At 45.1% G+C, this 25,909-nt stretch overlaps 1 protein-coding gene across 18 annotated transcripts; it reads right to left on the bottom strand.

The window, feature by feature from the left end:
* Positions 1-3,892: 3,892 nt before the first annotated feature.
* Positions 3,893-25,079, bottom strand: MUC13 (mucin 13, cell surface associated). Of its 18 annotated transcripts, XM_085552351.1 has the most exons (29): positions 24,975-25,079; positions 23,051-23,110; positions 22,714-22,791; positions 22,168-22,224; positions 21,415-21,474; positions 21,075-21,131; positions 20,321-20,377; positions 19,568-19,627; positions 19,228-19,284; positions 18,483-18,539; positions 17,728-17,787; positions 17,388-17,444; positions 16,636-16,692; positions 15,891-15,950; positions 15,621-15,680; positions 15,183-15,242; positions 14,915-14,974; positions 14,572-14,631; positions 14,144-14,200; positions 13,614-13,733; positions 12,392-12,498; positions 11,714-11,772; positions 10,812-10,972; positions 9,655-9,780; positions 8,882-8,990; positions 7,819-7,856; positions 6,459-6,546; positions 5,526-5,727; positions 3,893-4,990 (listed from the first exon to the last, which is right to left on the bottom strand). In XM_085552351.1, the coding sequence occupies exons 1-29, from the start codon at positions 25,030-25,032 to the stop codon at positions 4,943-4,945; spliced, it is 2,190 nt and encodes a 729-aa protein (XP_085408477.1). In that variant the 5' UTR covers positions 25,033-25,079; the 3' UTR covers positions 3,893-4,942. The 18 variants fall into 18 exon arrangements, with proteins under 18 accessions (XP_085408477.1, XP_085408479.1, XP_085408478.1 ...); XM_085552353.1 differs by lacking the exon at positions 23,051-23,110; XM_085552352.1 differs by lacking the exon at positions 21,075-21,131.
* Between the last annotated feature and the right edge of the window lie 830 nt (positions 25,080-25,909).

Below are 25,909 nucleotides of genomic sequence, written 5' to 3' on the forward strand. Positions count from 1 at the left end.
TTTGCTACTGAAGAGCAACACCAGCACTCCCTGCTGCCGAGAGGAAGCATTGCAGAAATGCAGGGCAGCAGAGCAAGGCACCTGGAAACTTGTTTTCGAGTTTTGTCCCTCTCCTGCATATAAATAAAGAAAAAAAAGAAGGGGGTTCAGAATAAATCTCTGTGCCTCGAACCTCCCTCATGGGAAAGCTCAACTGGAGCACCTCGTGTCTTCACATTCTTACACTCCGTGGGCAAGCCTGGAGCTGCTGGGCTGAGGAAGGAGGGAGGTACATGGGGGAGATCCTTCACATGCCCCCAAAAGAGCCAAGTGTGTCAACATGAGTCCTTCAAACATGTAATACACACAACTCCAGGTGCAGTGTGGGGAACATGGGCAGGCTGGGCGGCACTTGGCTGCCTGAATAGCTTTTTATAGAGGGGTTACTGAAGTGCTGATTTGATGGGTGATGAAGGCCTCTGTGGTCACCCCAAGAAATATAAGCCCATCCCTGAGGTTAAGGAGCACATCAAAGGAACGGACATCGGCTCCCCAATGCTGAAGTGCAGGAGAGGGTTAAAATCAGCATCATGCTGTGCCTGTTAATGGTTAACCCCAGCTCACACTGCTCATTAAAAGGTTCTGCGTTTCTTGTGGCCATTCATGCAACTGTGAAGAGCCAGCGCCATCTCGTGGCAAGGACTCCGCCAAGCTGCAGAGTGAACAGCCTGGAGGCTCGTCCAACCCCGCAGCCCTGCCTGGGATGTTAAAACATACCCTGTCCGAGCATCTCATCCCGACTAAACTCGAATCGCTTTGATTCTTGCTACAGGAGAGCTCCGAAAACCAAGAGCATAAAGCACACGCAGAATGGAAACCCCAAAGAAGTTTCCTTTATGTGTGCATATGTGGGAGAAGCATCATTAAATATGACTTACTGAGGCAGCAGGTGGAGGCTGTTAATGATATTAAGACCTAAGTGCTTCTTGCTATGGCCTCTGTCATGGCAGCTCCCTAGTTTGTTTAATCAGCCCTGAAAAGGGGCCTCTGTAGACTGCAGATTTGGGACAAAGTCATGCTTATGCAGCAGGCTTTTTTTCCTCCTGCCTACACCCAGTTATGCATGACAAAAGCAGAGGCTGAAGTTCCCTAATGTTTAACCAGGTGCTGTCAGAAGAAGCTTTTCCTAATATCCAATCTGAACCTCCCCTGGCACAACTGCAGGCCATCACCCCTTGTCCTGTCAGACAGAGACTGGAGAAAAATCTCTTTTCCCCTGGCAAATCCCTGTCACATTGGGTGGGTGCTGTGGGACAGTGTCCAGGACCTGGGTACTTGCTTCATGTCGGTGCTGTCAGAACCTGTCACCGATGGCTCAGTACTGGGTGCAATGTCCCCATGCTGCTGGCTGCACCCTTCCTTTGCATCCCTTGAGTCCCTGACACTGGGTATGGGTCACTTATTAACAACCACCATGTCTATTAGACCTTATTTCTCCTGTTACTTATTTACTCCAGCGACTTTCCTTTACTCCTACTGTTTCTTCCCTTCATTCCCTATTTGCTTCTTGGTGGGCCGGCTCATCCAGTGAGCCCACTGCAAAGACTGTGGGGGATGTGGGAAGCTCCCAGCATCTCTAGCAGCAAAAACAGAACCATGGAATATCTCAAGTTGGAAGGGACCCATAAAGAATATCAAACCCAACTTCTGGCTCCACACAGGACCACCCAAAATTCAAACCCCGTGTCTGAGAGATGCTCTTAGAACCGCAGCAGTTTGGGGCCATACCCACCACCCTCTGATACAAGACCTTTATTTCAGAGCAGTATTTTACCAGCAGTTGGAGCATCCTTTTGCAAGTCACTTGCTGAATTCTTTTTTCAGCCTTGTGTCCGGTGCTTGCGAATGGAGCGGCTTTGCCCAGTAAATGTTCCTTGGAGGAATTAATTGACTTCATCCAAGTTTGGGGAGCATGAGCTGAACGTAAAGGTTTGTGTAGAAATTAATTTCTTTAAAAAATCAACAACTACCTAAACCAAGCCCTGAAAACAGTAGTCTAAGAACAGGGAAGGCCATAAGGCACGTAGGTCACACATAATGGGAAATAAAGGCTGAAAAAATAACTGTTGTTCCTTCAGGTGGAAGGAGTGCTAGAGTTCATCCACAAAACAGCAAGCAGCTGAGGTCAAAGAAAGTTGAGGAGTGAAAATCAACGCTCTGGGGAAGCATCTTATCTTTATTGCTCACCCTTACCAGCTAGTGACTGCAACCTGGGTCATCACATACAGTATCTGTGTAAAACCAGCCTCATAAAGTAAACAAGGTGTTTTTTCACCAGCAGAAAGTTATAAAAATGCAAAATACTTCCTGCTCCCAGGCCTGGAAGGAGCTGCCTTTCACATACAATCATAGAATCATTAAGGTTGCAAAAGATCACTAAGATCATTTAGTCCAGTTGCCAGTGCCAAAGTGTCTCCAAATAAAGTTAGCACAACACACGACTGAAGGGACCCCAATACCTCCATACAAGCCTACAGTTGCTGACTCTTCTATTTAGCATTCCCTGTGCAGATGTGCCAAGAAACCTCTCTAGCATAACTCCCAGTCTAGGACAAAAGAATGTGGCAGAGGAAAAAACAAGACACCCCATGTCGCAGGAGAGCAGGAGGGTGGCAAAGCCTAGGACCTGTCTGGAGGCTTTGCCATGCCTGCAGCACATCCCCTCTCAAGCTGTAGGGTGAGGATTTCTCCAGTGCCCAGCTGGGTCTGGAGGATGTGCAGCTGGAATAATGCACGCAGCAGGCAGTGGTCCCAAAACACCACTAAGGGCCACTTTCCATGTTCACATCTCACAGCACAATTACACTTTGGTAACAGCCAAAGAGAAGAAGTGAAATATCTGAAGGTTTGCAGTTTCAGTACAGAATTTCAGTCCTGACAAAACAGCTCTCCCGGCCTTTGAAATGTTAAAGAGCAATAGGTCTATTCCAGTATCTGATGGCCCCTCCCGAGCACAAGGTAATGGAGCTGGCAGAGCTGCAGAAACCAGCTTTGAATAAGAGCAATGCTGCCTCCTCGGCAGTTAAGTGACGCAAACACCTGACTATTTTGCCACTTCTACTATCAGTGGCACTGAATTTATACATATATCACCCCCAATAAAGTTTTACAGCATTGGGTTGTGGCTATTGTAAAGCCTTGCCTTGCAACAGAGTAACAGAGAACACTTAAAACCCTTTCAAGTAGAGCAGCAGGCTCCTGTCACAGGTGTTTTAATGGGTCCTCTAAGCACTCAGCTGTGCAAATGGGAAGTGTGTCCCAGTGAAAGGCCAAGATACACGGGCTGTTACTTCTGATGTAAATAAATCTGTTTGTTAGATTACCACTAACAAGGAGGAGATGTCCAAGCAAAAGAAGTTGGCCGAACAAAGTCAAACCTACACTGACCTTAAAGACTGCTTGCCATTTGCTGTCTCTGCATCCCATCTGGTCATCAGTACCTCATCCCCTTGAAGCCCCCATGAAAAATCAGGAGGAAGCATGCTCAGAAAAAAAGCTGGGAAAAAAAAAAAAAAAAAAAAAAAAAGACCAAATTCCCACCATCCTTTGAATAACATGTCAAAAATAGCTAAATCCTGTGAGCTCTGCTTGCACAGAGGAAAAGCCATGTTGTTCACATTGAGATGCATGCAGACAGAGCTGAGTGGCCCAGGCCACCAGAACCTGCCTCCTGCAGACAAAGATGGCAACAGCCAGCTGGAACAGAGCAGATCTGCCAGTTAAAAACCCAGAACAGCAAGAGAGAAACTTGCCCCTTTCTCACCAGGCTATTTGTAAACTTGCAACTTTCAGCCTAAAATAGTCTTTGAACTTGCAAATAACACCACTGGGCAGCAATGTAAGAAAGCCTTCGTACCTAGGAATGATAATATTTAATAGGAAATATTAACCTGCATACATGAAAAACAAACATAAAATATGAGCTTAAATGATGTTTTAAATGAATATAATCTATAAATATATGTACATTTTTGGACATTATATTCTATCTATATATATATAAAAATATAAAGAAGTACCAACGCCAGTCAACAGATAATGCACATGTATTCTCCATGAAATGTGGATTTTTTAACAGAATTATTAAGTAATGAAAAAGAAAGATTTAAGATGATTCCATCTAATCTTACAGATTGCAAGAGGAAAAAAAGCGCCAATGTTTTTCACAGCAGCTGAGGTTGTAAAATCAACGTATTTGCATGAGATGGAGAACAACAGTGCCTGTTTGAAGATAATGATTTCTGGAGTTGTATTGGGAAGGAAGGCCACATAAAAGGTCAGATGGGGCCATTGTCTCTCACAACAGGTGCCAGCAGAGATCTGAACTGAATGCTATCAGATAGGAAATACTGGGGGGCTGAGGAAGGGAGAAAGACTGGTATAGAAAAGAGAACAATGCTAGGTCCTCACAAATAGAAGTTTTGATACTGTTTGATGTGCCCAAAGCTATGCAGGCAGTCTTTGCCTGAAGCAAGTGAGCACAAATGTAGGCAAAGCTCTGGCAGTGGATGTTTTCAGCATCACATATATTGCACGGACCACCTTTCAGAAGAACTGAAACACAGCAGGGTTAAAATCCTGGCATCTTGTCTACATTCACTTTCTTGTGAACACACTGGTCTCTTGAAAGTCCATAGGAATGGCCAAAGGACCCTTTTTATTTTGTGGAAGTCCCCTTTCTTCTCCCTACATTCTGCTTTATTTTTATTTTCCCTTATTTCAAAGAGTTGCTGTCCTTCTCTTTCAAGTAGGGGTCTTCTTTTAGAAAATCTTCAGAGAATCTTGTACTACAGACTCTGTTGTCTCTGCTGATGAAATAACTGCGTTGGTAAGAGGCTGTGAAGTTCTTTGGTCTGACCCAGTGTTGTGGTCATCGTCCATCCTTCTACTACTGGCCGCTTAGTTATCTGCGTTGCATCCGAAAACCCTCAGGGTGCCGTGATATTTCATACTAGAGAAAAAGAAGAGTTGTTCTTGGTCAGAAAGCTTCTTTCTCATAATAGTTCAGCAAGTATCACAGAGCATATGGTGACCCTCTCTCTAAGCCCTCATGGGAAACCAAATGTATTTTACAGACAGACTTTCATCAGTGAAAATCTGACATCTTTGGAAAAATGGAAAAGCCCCAATGCACATGAAACTGAACAACTAAATAACTACATAGGTATTCATTAATTTATTTATTTTTCCATTGGTTGCTTTTTAAGAGCTCTCTTTTAAACATTAGGTTTCTGTGTTGCTTCTGTTGTGGTCCTATGACATAGCAGACCTGTGAGCAGCCAGACTGTTGCTTTAACCCTTGCTTTTCACAAATGCCTCCCATGACTCAAGAATAACCCCTAGGGCTCTAAAAAAACCTTCATGAGATGTGTGCTATCTTTGTAATAGAGAGGAGGGACAAGAGTGAAGCTTTGGTTCTGGTTTCAGTAGCCCACAGCACCACAATTCAGGAACACAGTTCTTGTAGGCTTGTGTGAAACACTTACCAAGTCATCATAATCCCTCTCCACAAAGTCACCTCTGTTTGAGGAATGCACCTCGTAAGGGTTGTTTGGCTGATACCCTGGGTTCGCGTGGCCAGAAGTGGTCTGGACCCTGGGGAAGATCCTGTTCTCTTCAGAAGTATTTGAGTTGGAGTTTCTTGGCTTTATCAACCTCTTTTTCTCCGGATCATGACTGTGCTTGGCTCTTCAAGAGGAAACAGAAGAAGAAAGGAATCTTTACCTATTCAGTTGTCCCTTACATCTTGTTTTGAATGCCCAGTCCTGTTCTGAAACCTGCCCTGGATTTTTCTGTCATACACAGTGTAAAACACCTAGTTGTCAGTGACAGAGTGCAAAGTTTGGCATCTCTTATCACATATGGGGATAAGCTGCAAAGAGAGACTGAGGGGAACACTGACCTCTTCCATCTGATTGATGGAGGTTCCTTGATCACCACCACCCCTACCTGACTACTGAGAGGAGGAAATAAGACATCTTTTACATCCAGTTTAGGAAAGCTGCCTTCCTGCCTGCAGCTAAAGCTTCAAGCTCAAATGATGAATTTGAATTGCTTGTGATCACAAACCCATCACACTGCACTAGCCTGTGCACCCACTGGTGACCTATGCTTGCTATGGATGACCTATGCCACAAGGCTATGAGGCCTTGTGGGAATTCTTACCTGGACAGCACTGAAAGGAAAGACAGGCAAGGTGCTGAAGCTTGTATGGTTTGATTCACAGCAAAAGAATAAATGATTCTGGGGAGAGTCCATGGATGAAAGCAAATCCTAATGACTGCATGACTTAGATGAACTTGTCTGCCCAGCTAGGCATGCAACCACATTTGCAATCCTGATCCTTTCATAATTTCTCCTTTGTTCTCTAGGAACACGCAGCAATGGAGCTTCTATTCAGTTGTCAGAAATACTCTTACCTTACTGAAACAACTGAGACTGCTACCACTAAACACAAGATAATGGCTCCAAACACTGTGCCCACTATTATAAGGATGAGTTCTCTATCTGGAAAAACAAACAAACAAAGAAAAAGCAATTGAGAACTCATAGCAAATACTGAAGACCAAGTCCTGTTTCTTTCCTCCTGTAATTAAAGAATGAAGAAAAAAGATGTTATTCATTCCTAGGTTCCTGACGCTGCCTTAGTACAGCTGTCGATGTGGATAAAGAATGCATGTGCACAGCAGATGCACAACATTAAACTACCAACTGTGCCATGGCCAGCAGAACAATCTGGCACATTCAATCACAGTGGGGGTATGTAAGAAGACAACAGGGACCATAGTTTCTCCACAGAATGTTATGCCAAAGACAGGTGTAACATATCCTTGATTACTGCTCAGCAAACATTAGTGCACACCAAGTGCCACATGAGGAAGTCTGGGTTATTCACAGAGTTTATTACTAAAGGGTCTTAAATCTGTGTTTGAATTCCCAATGTGTGTGATGATTTTGTTCATATTTAGTACTTTAATTTGCTTTATGAAAAATGCATAAAGATTTCCAAAGCTTTTTCAGAAAACATATGTTCCATGGGATTACAATATCCTTCCTATCAAACATTGACACCTGGTAAGTTATTCTGTGCTGCACTGCTACCATTAGCCAATCTACAACATTTGTAGGCATAAAACAAAGACCTGAAGATCTCATACTTGTAAATAGAGGGATGTTAAACATTTACTAGTTTAAGGATGCAGCAGTGTGAGAATCTGCCAAGGAGCAGCATGGGGATATACTTTCTGCTTAAACAGTGCCAAGTCACTGCGGAAGCAAAGAACCTCAAACACTTGTTTTTTCAATCTGCCTTTGACTGTGATTAGCATCTGAGATTAGGCACACATAAACACTAGCTGGGATGAAGGATGTCCTAATTTATATAACAGAGAGTCTATGGAAGGTGCAAAGAACAGCTGTAAAACAGACTCGGTAAATGGAAAAAGCTTTGGAAGTCCAGTCTGGTTGGCTTGTCCCATTAAGGATAACCCAGCTGGGGCTATCTTACCAGTATAGGATACTAGATACCATGCAGTGCTTGCAAGCTAAAGCACAAACAAAAACCAGCTTTGCAAATACCCTGCGTTTGACTAAAAGCTATTGGGCTTAATGCAGATCTCATTAGAGAAAACACTACCATCTATTTGAACATGAGATTCAAGGAATTACTCTTCCAAGCAACAATGGAATTTTACTAATCTTTTTCAAGGCTGCTACTTGTCATTTCTGTTATCTCAGGCAGGTTAAACATTACAGGTTATATTTCCATGCTGTACTTACTGTTCTCACAGTTTGCTCCAGAGTAGCCCACTGGACACCTACGTGAGAGGAAAAAAAAAAAGAAGATCATGTCATTCAGCAGGTGATCACAAAACAATACTGTATTTCTACATGTTAGCAGAAATTCCAGCAAGGCACAGCCATCACAGGTTTCTTCTTTCATTCTATCTTGCTATTAAATTGTTTTGTTTTTAAAGGAAAACAATCTGAGATTTTTCTGAATGATTTGTGAGCTGCACGCTCAAAGTTCCAGGTTCACAGCCTGGAAAAATGTTAAGAGGGACTCATTTCTCCATGGAATGAAGCCCTACATTTCTATGCTACTTGGAACTGCAAACCACCACTGAAAAGTACTGTCTTCTTTAAAAGCCTCAACATCAGGTCTGTAAGGACTTGTATCTCTTTATCTTCCTTCCATAGCTGTTCCTTAAATTCAAAACATGTTGAATTTAAGGTAAGAAGAGATTCTGTTCTGCGTGAAGCAGCAGAAACAGCAAAAAGTGCCAAATAAACAGACCTGGAGAGTGAGGTGCTACTGCTGATCTGTGGGAGCAGAGCCCAGATGGTGACCTACTCAGCTTCACCAGCAAACAGCCCTGCTCTGTTCTGATCCTGAGCTGCCAGCAATACTCACAGGGGGAAAAATTAAGATGAAATCACACAGGCTTGAAACTTATCAGGGAGCAGAATCCCCACTGGTGCCAGGGGAAATTTTCCAAGGATTTAAGGCAACTCTTGCACTACTGCTTGTTGCTTCCTGAATGTTTCAGAATACCAGTTCCTATGGCTCAGTTACTTCAGGCAGAATAGTGTATATTTATGGGCTATCCCACAAAATGAGCGTGAGGTCCTCCTTGATTTTCCTCCGGGGTATTACAGGTGCATGCCAATAGTTAAGCCAAGCACTTAAACCACCACAACCTGTGATACTGTGGGGATATGCCCACCTGTTAATCACCTCAGCTGCAGGTTGATCTAGACTGAGGGCAACCCTGTTTTAGCTGTTATTCATCCCTAACTTTACCAAGAATGCAGGAACATGGGGAAAAAGCAGAATGCTCACCTTACACATTTTTGACCCTCTTTCTTAAAGTTATCCATGCATTTGCATTCTGGAATATTATTACTTCTGTCACAGATCTTGTTTTCGTCTGCCGAACAGTTCGCGCAGTCTGTATTATTAGAAGGAAAAACACAGAGTGAATCGAATATAGCCTCGCAAAAATCAACCTTGTGGAGCACATCTTGGAAGCATTTCTATTTTCTCACCATAGATAAACCCTGGGGCAATTTCCACACACGCCCCTTTCCTTTTTTTCCCCATCAAAGTAAATGCACACACAACTTTGCTGTGCATCAAAGCACCACAACAGCCTTTTTAGGGTTATATGTATATAGAGCAGAATACGAAACATTAAAGCACAAAATTGAAGTCCTTGTTCATAGATCAGAACTGGAATCTTGCTAAGTTGCATCTTACAAAGGCTATCCAATAATCCTGTAGGTTGGCCTCACAGCATATGATCTATAAAGAAAACGATCTAAGATCACATGTAGACAAGTTAGGAGCTGAAGGCCTGCACCACACAGCATCTCTGTGGTCAGAGTGTTGTCCACTCACTAATTTCAGTGTTAATTTTCTCAAACTTTAGTGATTTGCTCTGTTGGAACAGAATTATGGATGTGTTCCAAATGAAACGTGGGAATGCATTCCTATGGCTTGCTTAATAAGACACACATCCCCTGATTTTGAGAGCTCAGCATGTTAGAGAGTTCAGAAAGACACAGACAGGGGATGACCAGGTTCATGGATAGATAAAGTAAGACAGCACTTACCTGAGCAAGAATTTATGTCCCAAGGTGTCTTTGTGAACTTTGCTTTGCATACACACTCTGGATATGTACCATCTTTACATACTGTGGTTGCGGCATCACATTGATAAACAGCACATTGGGTTATATCTTTAAAAGAGAAGCAGTCAGGAAGCAGCCTGAGCACTAGTAATATCTTTTCATAAAAAGCAGTGCACTCGCTCAGTAAATCATCGACCAATTTTTTAGCAGTACTGAAGAAAAAAAAACCTCCAAATCCTTTTTCTGGGACAATATTGCAGGTGCTAGGACTGATCCTTTCCTTTCCCTTGCTCTTTGTTGAAGGTCCTGTTTTCACCACAACTTCATACACACTGTTTGTCAGCCTCCCACAACTTCCTGCCTTATCATCCAGGAAGAGAAGTTCTAACCAGAAGCTCACGTTTGGAACAATAATTTTCTGACTTGCCTTAAAAAAAGATATATATATATATCTGTGTGTGTGTGTATTAATAACATCAGTGGGCACACAGTGGAGGGATGTGCTTGTGCTGGTGTTTCTCCTTCATGCTTGGGATACAGGAAATGTCATGGCTCAGGTGGATACAGTCACCTTGGAGGCCAAACTCTGTCTACAAGCCTTGAACTGGACTCATTTAATTATTAGCTATGCCTTTTGCAAAGGCTACTTTCAAAATAGGAGCATGTTAGACATAAGAAGATGAGAAAAAACTATGCATCTGCAAAAATGTTCTCCAAGTACTTCACTTCTTTCTAACAAAAGACATTGTTTTAGCATCACCTAGTTGAGTAGCTAATCAGTTAAGGCTCACTTCAATTAATAAAGTCAGTTATGGAGGAATAAGGAAATCTCTGTCCTGTTCCAACAATAAAACAGTGGCTTGTTATGAAAAGTAAAAGATGTGACATTTCTTATTTAGGAATAATTAATTTCCTCCACATGCCCACACAGGGGGTAGAAAGCTTTGGTAAGACAAAAAAGCCCAATATTGAATGTTTGAATCTACAATGTCACCCAAGTTTGAACACTTAGCCCCTTAAAATCCACAAAGCTTACGCTCTGATGGGCTCTGCTGCATACAGAAGAGTTGTTACCAATTTTTAAGATAGGAATCTCTGTATCTACCAATTATTTACTTCCACAGCAAGGGACTACGTACTTCTGTACTGACTCACGTAGCTTGAATCTTTTTCTGCTGCTATTATTACTGCATCCGTAACTTCAGCATCGGTCTCATTTGTGTCTTCCGTGAAGATGTTCATCACTGTTGCAGTCACTACATTATTACCACTTCTGGTTTTTGTATCTTTTTCTGTATAACTGAGAAGTACAGAAAGCATCATTTTAAAGTCTCAGACAGCACATACAGATAGCAAGTTACATGCAAAAACAACAGATTTCTTTCTCTCATCCCCTTACATGGGTAGTTGCTAAGACACCTGAAAATGAGTTCAGTCCTTGCTCATGAATCCATTAATGGCCACCCTCCTTTACATCCAACTGTAAAAGAGACTCATGTGAGTAAAAGCTGTTGAATTTAATGCTAACATCATAGCTCCCTTGTGTGCTGTCAGCTTGAATCTGATGTTTTTATACTGGTTTAGCCTCAAAGCATCTGCAGCGTGGAGGACTTCATCCACTAGATCCTAAGTTTTGCGTGGTCTTATCAGCATGTGGTGCCATCTAGGATGGACGTGGAGAACCTATCCTGAAAGACCAGGAGGATAATTCATGTCTGCAAGGAAGTCAGAAGGGCCAGATAACACAGGGACAAACTGAGTAGTTAGTGGCACAGTGCTGTATTCTACATGGTGTTAAAAGTGGAAGATCCTCTGTGGAGCTGCCTCAGCCAGCCCACCACACAGACTTGTTGGAATAAGGTAAAAAATGGGGCAGGAATTTTAAAAATACCAAAGGAATGGCTTCCTTTAATGGGAGTCAGACAGCACTCAGCCCAGCCCATATCTTTTCTTTGACGACGTAACCCACTGGAAGCTAATTAAGTGGAAGCACACAAAGCAAACTTCACACACTGTGGAAAAAACAAACTGATATACTTACTTCACTTCCACGATGACGGTCTGCCTGTAGTCTGGCATATTTTCAAAAGCTTCCTCAAACTATAAAAGATAAATGAATATCATCAGCTCCCTGGCAGAGGTGCACACCTTTCTTACTTTGAGAAAACGACCTCATACCAACAGAACAATATAAGTTAAACAGTTCATCCTATTTCTCCAGGAAAACCCCTACAAGAATGTATCTATAATCACCGGATGCTCAGTGTGTGTAATATCCATTTAATTAATGAAATTAAAACATGAATACTGTTTTGCTCATAGAAAAGGTTGTTATTTAGGTATTTAACAGCAGATAGCAGAAACTAGACAGTTCTGAAAACTTTGGCTTCATCCAGTGATTTCTGGAGAGGGAATTGCAAAAGATACAGAACAATTTATACAAGGGCTTCCCAAAAGAGAAGTGGCACTGCAAACACAGGTATTGCTTGGCCTCAGGTACATCCCTTCATGTCAACAAGAACTATACCTGTAGTCATCTGAGGGCAAAATTCAACTCTTTCATGAATTAGTCTGTGTGAAGCATTCTTTGAAAGAAGTAGATTTCTCAAGTAAAACTACCTTAGACTCCACATTAAAGGCTGCTTGCATCCCCTCTGTCTGCACCACATTCAGAAAAACATGAAACATGCAGAAAAGTTTAAAAAACAAAGGCACTTACAAATCGTGTTATGTTTAGGACCATCTTTTCATACTCCAATGAATTTTCATCATTAATATTATTACTTAACATCTGATTCACTGTGATGTTCCCTGGAAATACCTGGCCTACAAATAAAAAATAAAATAAAATAAATAAATATATTTTAAAAGGATATCAATTAATCAGAAAACATTCCATAATTTGGATTTCACCTTAGGATTCTTCAGACGTTAAGAAATACAGTGCACAAATCAATATTTACAGTTTGTTCACAGAGGAACTGCTATGGAACAAATGTTTGCTCAATCAGCTCAGCACCATTTGGGCATGTATTCTGGCTCCCTGAAAAGCAAACAGGATCCTGATCTCAACCACAGAATCATTTGAGTTGGAAGGGACCCTTAAAGGCCATCTGGTCCAACTCCTTGCATTAACAGGGACACCCACAGCTCAGCCAGGTGCTCAGAGCCCTGTCCAACCAGACCTTGAACATCTCAAAGGACAGGGCATCTACCACCTCTCTGGGCAACCTGTTCCAAACTGGCAAGACTTTGAAAATGAATAGTATTAAACTATAAGCATGGCCCGCAGCTAATAAAACACTCTGAGCTGTTACGGCATTTAGCAAGTCAGATATGTACATTAAAGACTTTAATCCTGCAGCCATAGCCACTAAGCAGCTAACATGGTTCACCATATTTTAAAAAGCAATTCAGTATCTACCTCCTTCTTTAGGCTCACAAATAAATTTGGAGATCCTGCCTGCTGTCATTTACATAAGAAGCCTCATTTGCTCGCTTGCTCTTCAACAGCATCTCAGTTGTATTTCAACAGGACTCTTGATGGATGTTTAGCAAGAGAAAAAATCAAGCCAGCCGTTCTGAGGTCTGCAGAGGCTTGGGCTTTTATAAATCTTGGCCATAAATACTGATATCAAGGCTGCATTTTCATTTCTTTCCCATTTTTCACATATTTTAATCTCCAGAATGCCTGACACTCAGGGAACACAGCTTCTTTTCCTTGCACATTAACCTCTTTGATTGTTACTGGTTTGTGAGATAACAATCTAGGTCACTGTAGCAGTGGCTGTCTGCAAAGTAAGGCATTATTCAGCAGTTACTTTCCCAGACTGATTATGTTTTCAGTTATAACGTGAGAACAACTTGCACAGGAAGAAAATTTCACCAAAGCAGTTATCTGCAAAATACCTAAAAACACAGATTGCCATCCTGCAACTCACCTATGTGACAATTGTAGCGGTAGTAGTAGAACCCATATGGGCAGTGGCATAAATAAGTAGTATTCAGCGGGACACATGTAGACAGTCTTCCTCCACAAGAACTGGGTTTGCACAACTCCACTGATACAAAGACCAAAGATGTTGATGTCAGAATTTGTACAAGATTGCAATAGTCAGCAGACGCAGTCCATTAAAACAGTACAGGTCATATTCTAATAAAAGAAACTACCAGGGTGCTTTGAAGAAGGTGAATGCAACTGCACTCCTCACTGCTCAGATGAAATCACTAGCCACAGCAGGCCAAGGAAGAAAAGGAGGGGACATGTGGGCGGCAGCAGGAAAACCAACCCAGCCCATGGGCTCTCCTGGGCCCTGACTTCACTCCAGCCTAGCTTGTCTGTGGTCTCTTTTCAACAAAACCCAGGACTTCAGCATGTCCCCCACAAGGACAGCACATTACCACCAAGATCAGCTGCACTTGTGGAACAAACTGGACCCAGTCACCAGCACACGCATCTCAACATCCTTACCAAGTGTTGGAGGTGCAGAAGAGGTAGAAGTTTCCAGAGGTGTTGTAGATGTGTTTCCTGATGAAAGGAAAAGAACAGACATGGCAGCACTATTTCAAGCTGTGGGGAGGAAATCTTTTGAGTCATAAATATGTTTTCAGGACAAACTCAGATTAGATAAGGAGCAGACATGTGTGGTCCAGTGTATCAGCCATGGGCAATCATGCATTGCCTTGCAATAACTCCCTGCACTTCTTCACTATACCATTGGGGAACCATTGTGTGTTCCTTCTTTGACCAGGCTCCAAAGAAGCACAACAACAACTTCCTGCATTTCTTGATAAGTGTGTACCCTCTGGGCAGGAATACACAGTGCTGCTTGTGCTCTCTGTAGCTCCTGCAACTGAGCAATGCTTGCACAGAGGGCTGAAGGGAATTTTCATAATTACCTTGTGTTACTGGTGAAGGAGGGACCATAGTAGCATTCCCAGTTGACGCAGTTGTATTTCCTGAAGAAGGAAATGGACATGATAGCAATACATCATGTTGTGGGGAAAAAAATCTCTTGAGTAACCATTTTTTTTTCAGGGTAGTTGCAAATTAGATATGAAGTGGAGTTGTGCAGCACCAAGTGGAACAGCCCTGGGCAGCCCTACACTGCCTTGTTCCAAGGAGCAACATCATTAAATCCCTACACTTCATCACAACCGTTAGCCAACGGGGGCTCTGTGGACACACAGGAAATAATTAACATCCTCCTAAGGGTCAGCCAGCAGGATTTCCCATCCTTACCTTCTGTTGATGGTGTTGTAGAGTTGGCAGAACTGTTCCCGGGACTTGTAGTTGTGGTTTCTGATAAAAGGAAAAGAAGAGACGTGCTAGCCATGCTTAGTATCAGTGGACCAGCCCTGGACCAGCCCTGCACTGCCTTACAATAAGGAGCCACTACAATATCTCCCTGCACTGCTTCCTTAAAGTTAGCCCACAGGGGCTCTCTGTGCACCACCAGGATCCAAGTAACACCCTTCACTGGTTTACCCGTGGGCTTTCTCATCCTTACCGTCTGTTGATGGTGTTGTAGAGTTGGTAGAATTGTCTCCAGGACTTGTAGGTGTGGTTTCTGATAAAAGGAAAAGAAGAGACGTGGTAGTTATTCTTAGTGTTGTGTGGAAGAAATCCCTTGTGGAACCCCTGTGTGTTCGGGAGCACCTCAGATTGAATAAGGAGGACATCAGCGTTGGATTGAGTTGGCCAGCTCTGGGAAGCTTTGCACGACCTTTGGCTGCCCATGGCCCAGCTGCCTCTGCACTGAAAAGGGTTCTGGGTCCCTTTGCACAGATCCCAGAGTTCAGGCACCTTCCCCACAAAGGCACTGCTTACCACCCTGCTCAGCTGCACTCACAGACCACATCAGCCCCACACACTGGCACACTCTGTGCTCTGCCAGAATCCAAGTAACACCCTTCACTGGCTTACCCGTGGGCTTTCCCATCCTTACCGTCTGTTGATGGTGTTGTAGAGATGGTAGAACTGCTCCCAGGACTTGTAGGTGTGGTTTCTGATAAAAGGAAAAGAAGAGATGTGCTAGCCATGCTTAGTGTTGTCAGTGGACCAGCACTGGTCAGCCCTGCACTGCCTTGTTCCAATGAGCCACTGCAATATCTCCCTGCACTTCTTCCATGAATTGTGCCCACAGGGGCTCTCTGTGCACCACCAGGATCCAAGTAACACCCTTCACTGCTTTACCCATGGGCTTTCCCATCCTTACCGTCTGTTGTTGGTGTTGTAGAGTTTTCAGAACCGTTCCCAGGACTTGTAGGTGTGGTTTCTGATAAAAGGAAAAGAAGAGACTTGATAGCCATGCTTAGTGTTGTGTGGAAGAAATCCCTTGTGGAACCCCTGTGTGTTCAGGAGCACCTCAGATTGAATAAGGAGGACATCAGCGTTGGATTGAGTTGGCCAGCTCTGGGAAGCTTGGCACGGCCTTTTGGCTGCTATGGCCCAGCTGCCTCTGCACTGAAAGGGGCTCTGGGTCCCTTTGCACAGATCCATAAACACAGGCACCTTCCCCACAAAGGCACTGCTTCCCACCCTGCTCAGCTGCGCTCACAGGCCACATCAGCCCCACTCACCGGCACACTCCTTGCAGAACAGCTCCCCACATTTAACCCGATAGCTCTGAGCAGTCAGTGCTGTCTGACAGTGCAGCACGAGGGCACCCACCAGTGGTTCATTCCCTGCACGTGCTCTACCCCTGAGCATGTCTTCCTCTCTGTTCTTCTGCAGGGATTCTCTGTGGCAACCACATTCTTTTGAGGTACTGGGCGGCTGATGGGATAACTACCATCCGGCGGGATGGATGAGCATGACATGCTCCCCATGCAGAGAAAGTAATGGCATGTCCAACCAGGGAGTGGAACAAATCACTGCCTGTGGGGGTTCTAGAGCTTCTTGCCCTGAATAGCACTAAAATGTCCTCATGAATTGATCCTGGAGGGATTTTCCATCCTTACCTGTTGCTGCTGGACCAGATGTGTTAGAAGATGCCACAGTAGTTGTAGGTGAGCTTTCTGATGAAGGCAAAAGAAGAGACAGAGTATCAATACTTAGGATTGCATGGAACAGAGCTCAGAGTGAACCGCTGGGTACATGGGCAGGCTTATGGGCTGTTATGGAGTGGCTATGAATCTGGTTGTGCAGCAGTCAGCCATTAGGCTGTCCATAGCACTGATGTTTCTTCAGACTTACACACCCATTATCTTTTCCCCCAATTTACCAGGCTTTAGCACATTCCCCAGGAGCACATGGCATTTCCTCAAGCTCAGCTGCACTCACTGGTCATAGCTGGCTCATTCACCAGCACACAGATATCATCTGCCCCAAGGAAAGATTCTCCCCTATTCAAGGAGCATCGTGTTCTGCATGGACAGCGCCAGCTGCCAGAGCTGGCAAGGGCATCCACCAGCCAACACTGCACTACCCATGATGGCCTGCTCTGCTGTACTCATTGGGAAGCATCACAGCAACATGTGTCAGCAGGGCAAGGATATTCGAAAAAGATATGGCTTGTGGTCTGACCAGGGTGGAAAAGTCCCTGCCTCCTTCTGTGACCATGCTGCAAAGAACCACAATAACAACCCCCTGCTTTTCTTGAATAGGGTCTGCCCTATGGGCTGGGGGACACAGCGCTGCCCGTGGTATCTGCAGCTCTTGGAACTGAGTAACGCTCTCATAGAGAGCTGATGAAGGGACATTTCATAATTACCAGGTGCTGCTGATGAAGGAGTGGTAGCAGTGTTCTCATTTGTTGTAGATGTGACTCCTGAAGAAGGAAAGAGACATGATAGCAGCACTTCTTGTTCTGAGGAGGACATCTCTTGAGTCACCATTTTGTTTTCAGGACAGTCTCAGATTAGATATGGAGTGGAGCTGTGAAGGGCCCAGTGGACCAGCCCTGGGCAGCCCTGCACTGCCTTGCTCCAATGAGACACTGCAATATCTCCCTGCACTTCTTCCATGAATTGTGCCCACAAGGGCTCTCTGTGCACCACCAGGATCCAAGTAACACCCTTCACTGCTTTACCCATGGGATTTCCCATCCTTACCGTCTGTTGTTGGTGTTGTAGAGATGTCAGAAGTGTTCCCAGGACTTGTAGGTGTGGTTTCTGATAAAAGGAATAGAAGAGACATGGTAGCCATGCTTAGTACTGTGTGGAAGAAATCCCTTGTGGAACCCCTGTGTGTTCAGGAGCACCTCAGATTGAATAAGGAGGACATCAGCATTGGATTGAGTAGGAATCAGCTCAGGAAAGCCTTGCACAGCCTTTGAGCTGCTGTGGTCTAGCTGCCTCTGCAATGAAAGGGGCTCTGGGTCCCTCTGCACAGATCCATAAACACAGACACCTTCCCCACAAAGGCACTGCTTCCCACCCTGATCAGCTGCACTCACTGGCCACATCAGCCCCACTCACTGGCACACTCCCTGCAGAACAGCTCCCTACATTTAACCCGATAGCTCTGAGCAGTCAGTGCTGTCTGACAGAGCAGCACGAGGGCACCCACCAGTGGTTCATTCCCTGCACGTGCTCTACCCCTGAGCATGTCTTCCTCTCTGTTCTTCTGCAGGGATTCTCTGTGGCAACCACATTCTTTTGAGGTACTGGGCGGCTGATGGGATAACTGGTTACCATCCAGCAGGATGGATGAGCATGACATGTTCCCCATGCAGATAGAGAAAGTAATGGCACGTAAAACCAGGGAGGGGAACAAATCACTGCCTGTGGGGGTTCTGTAGCTGCTTGCCCTGAGTAGCTCTAAAATGTCCTCATGAACTGATCCTGGAGGGATTTTCCATCCTTACCTGTTGCTGGTGACCCAGATGTGGTAGATGATTCCACAGTAGTTGTAGTTGAGCTTTCTAATGAAGGCAAAAGAAGAGACAGGGTATCAATACTTAGGATTGCATGGACAGAGCTCAGAGTGAACCGCTGGGTACGTGGGCAGGCTTATGGGCTGTTATGGAGTGGCCATGCATCTGGTTGTGCAGCAGTCAGCCATTAGGCTGTCCATAGCACTGATGTTTCTTCAGACTTACACACCCATTATCTTTTCCCCCAATTTACCAGGCTTTAGCACATTCCCCAGGAGCACATGGCATTTCCTCAAGCTCAGCTGCACTCACTGGTCATAGCTGGCTCAGTCACCAGCACACAGATATCATCTGCCCAAAGGAAAGATTCTCCCCCATTCAAAGTGCATCGTGTTCTGCATGGACAGCGCCAGCTGCTAGAGCTGGTAAGGGCAACCACCAGCCCAAGATTTTGCTCCCCATGACGGCCTGCTCTGATGTACACATTGGGAAGCATCACAGCTGCATCTGTGTCTGTATCTGCACGTATGTGCAAAAAAGACATGGCGCGTGGTCTGAGGGTAATACACTAACTCCTTCCGAAAAAATGCTCCAAGGAACCACAACACCTTCCTGCATTTCTTGACTAGGGTCTGTCCTCTGTGCAGGGAGACGTAGTGCTGCCCGTGGTATCTGCAGCTCTTGGAACTGAGTAACGCTCTCATAGACGGCTGATGAAGGGACATTTCATAATTACCAGGTGTTGCTGATGAAGGAGTGGCAGTAATTTTCCCAGTTGTTGTAGATGAGTCTCCTGAAGAAGGAAAGAGACATGATAGCAGCACTTCTTGTTCTGAGGATGACATCTCTTGAGTCACCATTTTGTTTTCAGGACAGTCTCAGATTAGATATGGAGTGGAGCTGTGAAGGGCCCAGTGGACCAGCCCTGGGCAGCCCTGCACTGCCTTACTACAAGGAGCCACTACAATATCTCCCTGCACTGCTTCCTTAAAGTTAGCCCACAGGGGCTCTATGTGCACCACCAGGATCCAAGTAACACCCTTCACTGGTTTACCCGTGGGCTTTCTCATCCTTACCGTCTGTTGATGGTGTTGTAGAGATGGTAGAACCATTCCCAGGACTTGTAGGTGTGGTTTCTGATAAAAGGAATAGAAGAGACATGGTAGTTATGCTTAGTGTTGTGTGGAAGAAATCCCTTGTGGAACCCCTGTGTGTTCAGGAGCACCTCATATTGAATAAGGAGGACATCAGCATTGGATTGAGTAAGCCAGCTCAGGAAAGCCTTGCACAGCCTTTTGGCTGCTATGGCCCATCTGCCTCTGCAATGAAAGGGGCTCTGGGTCCCTTTGCACAGATCCATAAACACAGGCACCTTCCCCACAAAGGCACTGCTTCCCACCCTGCTCAGCTGTACTCACTGGCCACATCAGCCCCACTCACTGGCACACTCCCTGCAGAACAGCTCCCTACATTTAACCCGATAGCTCTGAGCAGTCAGTGCTGTCTAACAGAGCGGCACGAGGGCACCCACCAGTGGTTCATTCCCTGCACATGCTCTACCCCTGAGCATGTCTTCCTCTCTGTTCTTCTGCAGGGACTCTCTGTGGCAACCACATTCTTTTGAGGTACTGGGCGGCTGATGGGATAACTGGTTACCATCCAGCAGGATGGATGAGCATGACATGTTCCCCATGCAGATAGAGAAAGTAATGGCACCTCCATACAGGGAGGGGTACAAATCACTGCCTGTGGGGGTTCTGGAGCTGCTTGCCCTGAATAGCACTAGAATGTCATCATGAACTGATCCAGAAGGAATTTTCCATCCTTACCTGTTGCTGGTGACCCAGATGTGGTAGATGATTCCACAGTAGTTGTAGTTGAGCTTTCTAATGAAGGCAAAAGAAGAGACAGGGTATCAATACTTAGGATTGCATGGAACAGAGCTCAGAGTGAACCGCTGGGTACGTGGGCAGGCTTATGGGCTGTTATGGAGTGGCCATGCATCTGGTTGTGCAGCAGTCAGCCATTAGGCTGTCCATAGCACTGATGTTTCTTCAGACTTACACACCCATTATCTTTTCCCCCAATTTACCAGGCTTTAGCACATTCCCCAGGAGCACATGGCATTTCCTCAAGCTCAGCTGCACTCACTGGTCATAGCTGGCTCAGTCACCAGCACACAGATATCATCTGCCCCAAGGAAAGATTCTCCCCCATTCAAAGTGCATCGTGTTCTGCATGGACAGCGCCAGCTGCTAGAGCTGGAAAGGCACCCACCAGCCCAAGATTTTGCTCCCCATGATGGCCTGCTCTGATGTACACATTGGGAAGCATCACAGCTGCATCTGTGTCTGTATCTGCACGTATGTGCAAAAGAGACATGGCTTGTGGTCTGACCACAAGGAGGGTAATACCCTTTTTCCTTCCCAAAGCATGCTCCAAAGAACCACAACACCTTCCTGCATTTCTTGACTAGGGTCTGTCCTCTGTGCAGGGAGACGTAGTGCTGCCCGTGGTATCTGCAGCTCTTGGAACTGAGTAACGCTCTCATAGACGGCTGATGAAGGGACATTTCATAATTACCAGGTGTTGCTGATGAAGGAGTGGCAGTAATTTTCCCAGTTGTTGTAGATGAGTCTCCTGAAGAAGGAAAGAGACATGATAGCAGCACTTCTTGTTCTGAGGAGGACATCTCTTGAGTCACCATTTTGTTTTCAGGACAGTCTCAGATTAGATATGGAGTGGAGCTGTGAAGGGCCCAGTGGACCAGCCCTGGGCAGCCCTGCACTGCCTTGCTCCAATGAGACACTGCAATATCTCCCTGCACTTCTTCCATGAATTGTGCCCACAAGGGCTCTCTGTGCACCACCAGGATCCAAGTAACACCCTTCACTGCTTTACCCGTGGGATTTCCCATCCTTACCGTCTGTTGTTGGTGTTGTAGAGATGTCAGAACTGTTCCCAGGACTTGTAGGTGTGGTTTCTGATAAAAGGAAAAGAAGAGACGTGGTAGCCATGCTTAGTATTGTGTGGAAGAAATCCCTTGTGGAACCCCTGTGTGTTCAGGAGCACCTCAGATTGAATAAGGAGGACATCAGCTTTGGATTGAGTTGGCCAGCTCAGGAAAGCCTTGCACAGCCTTTGAGCTGCTATGGCTCATCTGCCTCTGCAATGAAAGGGGCTCTGGGTCCCTCTGCACAGATCCATAAACACAGGCACCTTCCCCACAAAGGCACTGCTTCCCACCCTGATCAGCTGCACTCACAGGCCACATCAGCCCCACTCACTGGCACACTCCCTGCAGAACAGCTCCCTACATTTAACCCGATAGCTCTGAGCAGTCAGTGCTGTATGACAGTGCAGCACGAGGGCACCCACCAGTGGTTCATTCCCTGCACGTGCTCTACCCCTGAGCATGTCTTCCTCTCTGTTCTTCTGCAGGGACTCTCTGTGGCAACCACATTCTTTTGAGGTACTGGGCGGCTGATGGGATAACTGGTTACCATCCAGCAGGATGGATGAGCATGACATGTTCCCCATGCAGATAGAGAAAGTAATGGCACCTCCATACAGGGAGGGGTACAAATCACTGCCTGTGGGGGTTCTGGAGCTGCTTGCCCTGAATAGCACTAGAATGTCATCATGAACTGATCCAGAAGGGATTTTCCATCCTTACCTGTTGCTGGAGATCCAGATATGGTAGATGATTCCACAGTAGTTGTAGTTGAGCTTTCTGATGAAGGCAAAAGAAGAGACAGGGTATCACGACTTAAGACTGCATGGAACAGAGCTCAGAGTGAACCGCTGGGTACGTGGGCAGGCTTATGGGCTGTTATGGAGTGGCTATGCATCTGGTTATACAGTAGTCAGCCATTAGGCTGTCCATAGCACTGATGTCTCTTCAGACTTACACACCCATTATCTCTTCCCTCCATTGTCCAGGCTTGAGCACATTCCCCAGGAGCACATGGCATTTCCTCAAGCTCAGCTGCACTCACTGGCCATAGCTGGCTCAGTCAGCAGCACACGCATATCATCTGCCCAAAGGAAAGATTCTCCCCCATTCAAAGTGCATCGTGTTCTGCAAGGCCAGAAGCAGGTGCCAGAACTGCACATCTCCCTGCACTTCTTCCTTAAAGTTTGCCCACAGGGGCTCTCTGTGCACCACCAGGATCCAAGCAACACCCTTCGCTGGTTTACCCATGGGCTTTCCCATCCTTACCGTCTGTTGTTGGTGTTGTATAGTTGTCAGAACTGTTCTCAGGACTAGTAGTTGTAATTGTAGGAGTAGTTGTAGTTTCTGATAAAAGGAAAAGAAGAGACGTGCTAGCCATGCTTAGTGTCACTGCCACACTGCCACTGTCCATGCCACTGCCTTGCTCCAAGGAGCTAGATTTGCTTTCTAATGAAGGGAAGTAGCATGGTAGCATTACTTAGTATTGCACTTATGAGATACCTTTAGGACCCATTGTATGTAAGCAAGCATGTGTGGAGTCTGGTGATCCTCAGACTCAATGATTGCCTTCTAAGTGTTTGCCAGTGGGCTTTCTCATCCTTACCTACTGTTGTCAGTATTGTAGTGGTGGCAGGGTTATTTCCAGCTGATGTCTTATTGTCTCCTGAGGAAAGAAAAAGAAAAGACATGGTAACTGTGCTTAGTGTTGTGTTGAAGAAAACCCATGGGGATCCACTGTGTGTTCCCAACAATCCCAAATTAAATGAGGAGGGGGCACTTATGAGATCTACTGTGGACTAGTCTTATTCTGTCCAAGGCACGGGTGCTTCTTTAGACTGACATGCCCATATTCCCAGGCTTGCACATGCACTTGAGAAGTAAAGAAAGCAACTAACACACAGGCTTACTGCTCAATTTGTGGTAGCAATGGATCACATGACCTAACTTCAGTCTTTGTTGCTTAATAAATGAGTTAGGAATAAGTACATTTAAACTGAGTTAACTTTGCACTCATCATTTAACCTGGACAGCATGACCTGGAAGTCTCATATATTTGTGGCTAACACTCTTGGCACTAGCAAACTCTTATAGCTTGCATATTAAAAACAATACAAATTGCCTTCTTGATATCAGTGTTACATCATTAATGTCTTTAGTCAACAATGATTTGCTTTGTACAGGCTGGCTAACAGCCTTCCAGGAGTACCCTTTGGACTCAGGAAGAATCACATCTGTGTGACTGCAGAGCACATGAGCTGCACTTGGGCTTGGCAGAGGTAACGTAAGCAAAGGTGGCTCTTTAATGGCCCTATCTGCCCAACCCCAACTTTCTGCACCAGGAAACAGGATGTGCCATTGATTCAGGCATTTACCACAGACATAAAGGGATGGATCTTAAGATGCAGATTATGAAATAACAGACATCTGGCTACCAAGCAGAGTAGGCCTTTGTCAGTACTATGCAAATGTACACATCATATAAAGCTTTTACAGTGTTTGCTTAGAATGAAATAGGTTTCTGATCATGGACAACCTGAGGCAAAATCTACACAAGTCAGTGGAAGACTCTTGTGGCTTTCAGTACTTCTTAGGACAAGATCTTTCAGTCTTACTGTTACTCTCCAAACAGAAAACCAACCAGCTGCCAAGCTTGAAGCCTTCTATGCTTGTAAGTTATGAATCTGATTGTAGTATGTAGTAGATATTGCTGTAAATATATTATATTCACTTGCAGTAGGTAACAGAGACTCAATCTGTCCCCATCTTGTGCAATCTTGGCAGCATCAGTGAAAGTCTTAATTTGGATGGTATCTCTGTATCACTGTCCCTGAAGTAAATGGGATTTCCGGTCCTTTCACAGCTTCAAGTTGCCGCCAAACTCCTCCTACAGCTTTTACAAACTCCCCTGCTACACTTGATCTGTCACTGAATATCAGATACTCTGACCTGTAACCACCAAAACTGTTACAGTGCTAAGAAAACAATTAAGCGGCCTATGGAATGATTCCTGCCCTGTCTTTGAATAGACCACAGGGCAACCCTCTGCCATCCGAGCTGGTGGTGAAGTTCTTGTTAATTAGCTTCAATAGGAGGGGAATGAATGCTTTGAGAGCCAGTACAAGCAGTGCTGCTTTACAGACTGATTGTTTAAGGAGACTCCGTCCGGAAGGCCGGCGGCAGCACTCCTTTCCCTGGGTGCTGGGGTGGAACAGTCACATCTTTTGTGATGACTGTAATAGAGCTTGAATTACCTGGGTTTAGTGTGCAAGTCCTGAAAACTGCTCCTGGAATAGGCTGAATTAGGTTAATCACAAGCCCCAATGCTTTTGCATTGTTCTGTGAACAAGGAGAACTGTTTTCTTGCAGTAACATTTTTCATCACTAATTAATCAAAATCTAGATGCGCTGAATGGTGCGTGGCAACTGACTTCAGTCTCTCAGCAGCTGCTAAAAGCACCAAGTATTCCATTCACTGCAATAGAATAGCTGCCCAGACAAATCCCAAAACAGAAGATAGTGTTTCTTACCTTCTGAAAGGCTCAGCACCAAGCAAAGCATCAGGATGAAGAACACAGAGCGTCCCATTGCTGCTTCTGTTACTGCCGCACTCGCCGCCAAACCTGAGATGAAATGCTTTTCTCTTCCAGAGTCGGCTCATTTAAGGTCCCAGCCACAGGTAGGGAGTTCAGCCCCGAGCTGACGTCATGGTGCTAAGTGGCAAATGACAGATTCAAGCTGTTTTTTTCCTTCCTCCTCAGGCTGGGAGGAGACTTCTGGACCCGCAGTATTCTTCCTGTAAGTTATAGACATTTGAGACCTGTTGACACAAGGAAGTTACTGCTAAATACATTGACACAAACTGACAGGATGCTAGCTATCCCTGCCAGCTTGACAAACCCTTTCAGTGTAATTTAGGTCGAGGGTGCTGTGCAGTCTGTTCTTAAAGGGGAAAAAATTATCCCATTCCAAAGCATGCTAAGGATGTACTTAGAGCAGAGTACCTGGGACATATGCACTCACTCCCTTTTCAATACATTACCAGCACAGACAAGCTCTATGCCTCAGACCCCAAACTCTCTATACTTAAAAGCAAAATTCTACACCAAAGCATCCCTTACTGCTCAGCGGGGTGAAAACAAGAGGAAACACCTGCATCTTCAACATTAGCATTGGCTATTTGGGGAGTGATTGCAGATGGTCTATTTGCCTACATATCTGTGCTTTATGGGTCTGTTACAGTGGTGTGACAAAAGAAGGGGGAGCAGGGAGGACGGTCAGCAGCTATTTGGCCACCTGGGCAACAGCTTTCCTTTCTTGGGAGCAACTGTGTTTGTGCCTGGAAGACATTTAGAAGCAGGAATGCTGAGGCTGGAGCAGGGAGCGTGCAGGAGACCTAGAAATGGGAATTAGTGCAGGAGGCCATGGAGCAAGTAACACAGCCACGACCCAAGAAAAAACTGAT

The sequence above is a fragment of the Coturnix japonica genome, chromosome 7 (assembly GCF_054131305.1).
Source record: "Coturnix japonica strain WE chromosome 7, WE-NBRP24, whole genome shotgun sequence".
Classification (NCBI taxonomy): Eukaryota; Metazoa; Chordata; class Aves; order Galliformes; family Phasianidae; genus Coturnix; species Coturnix japonica.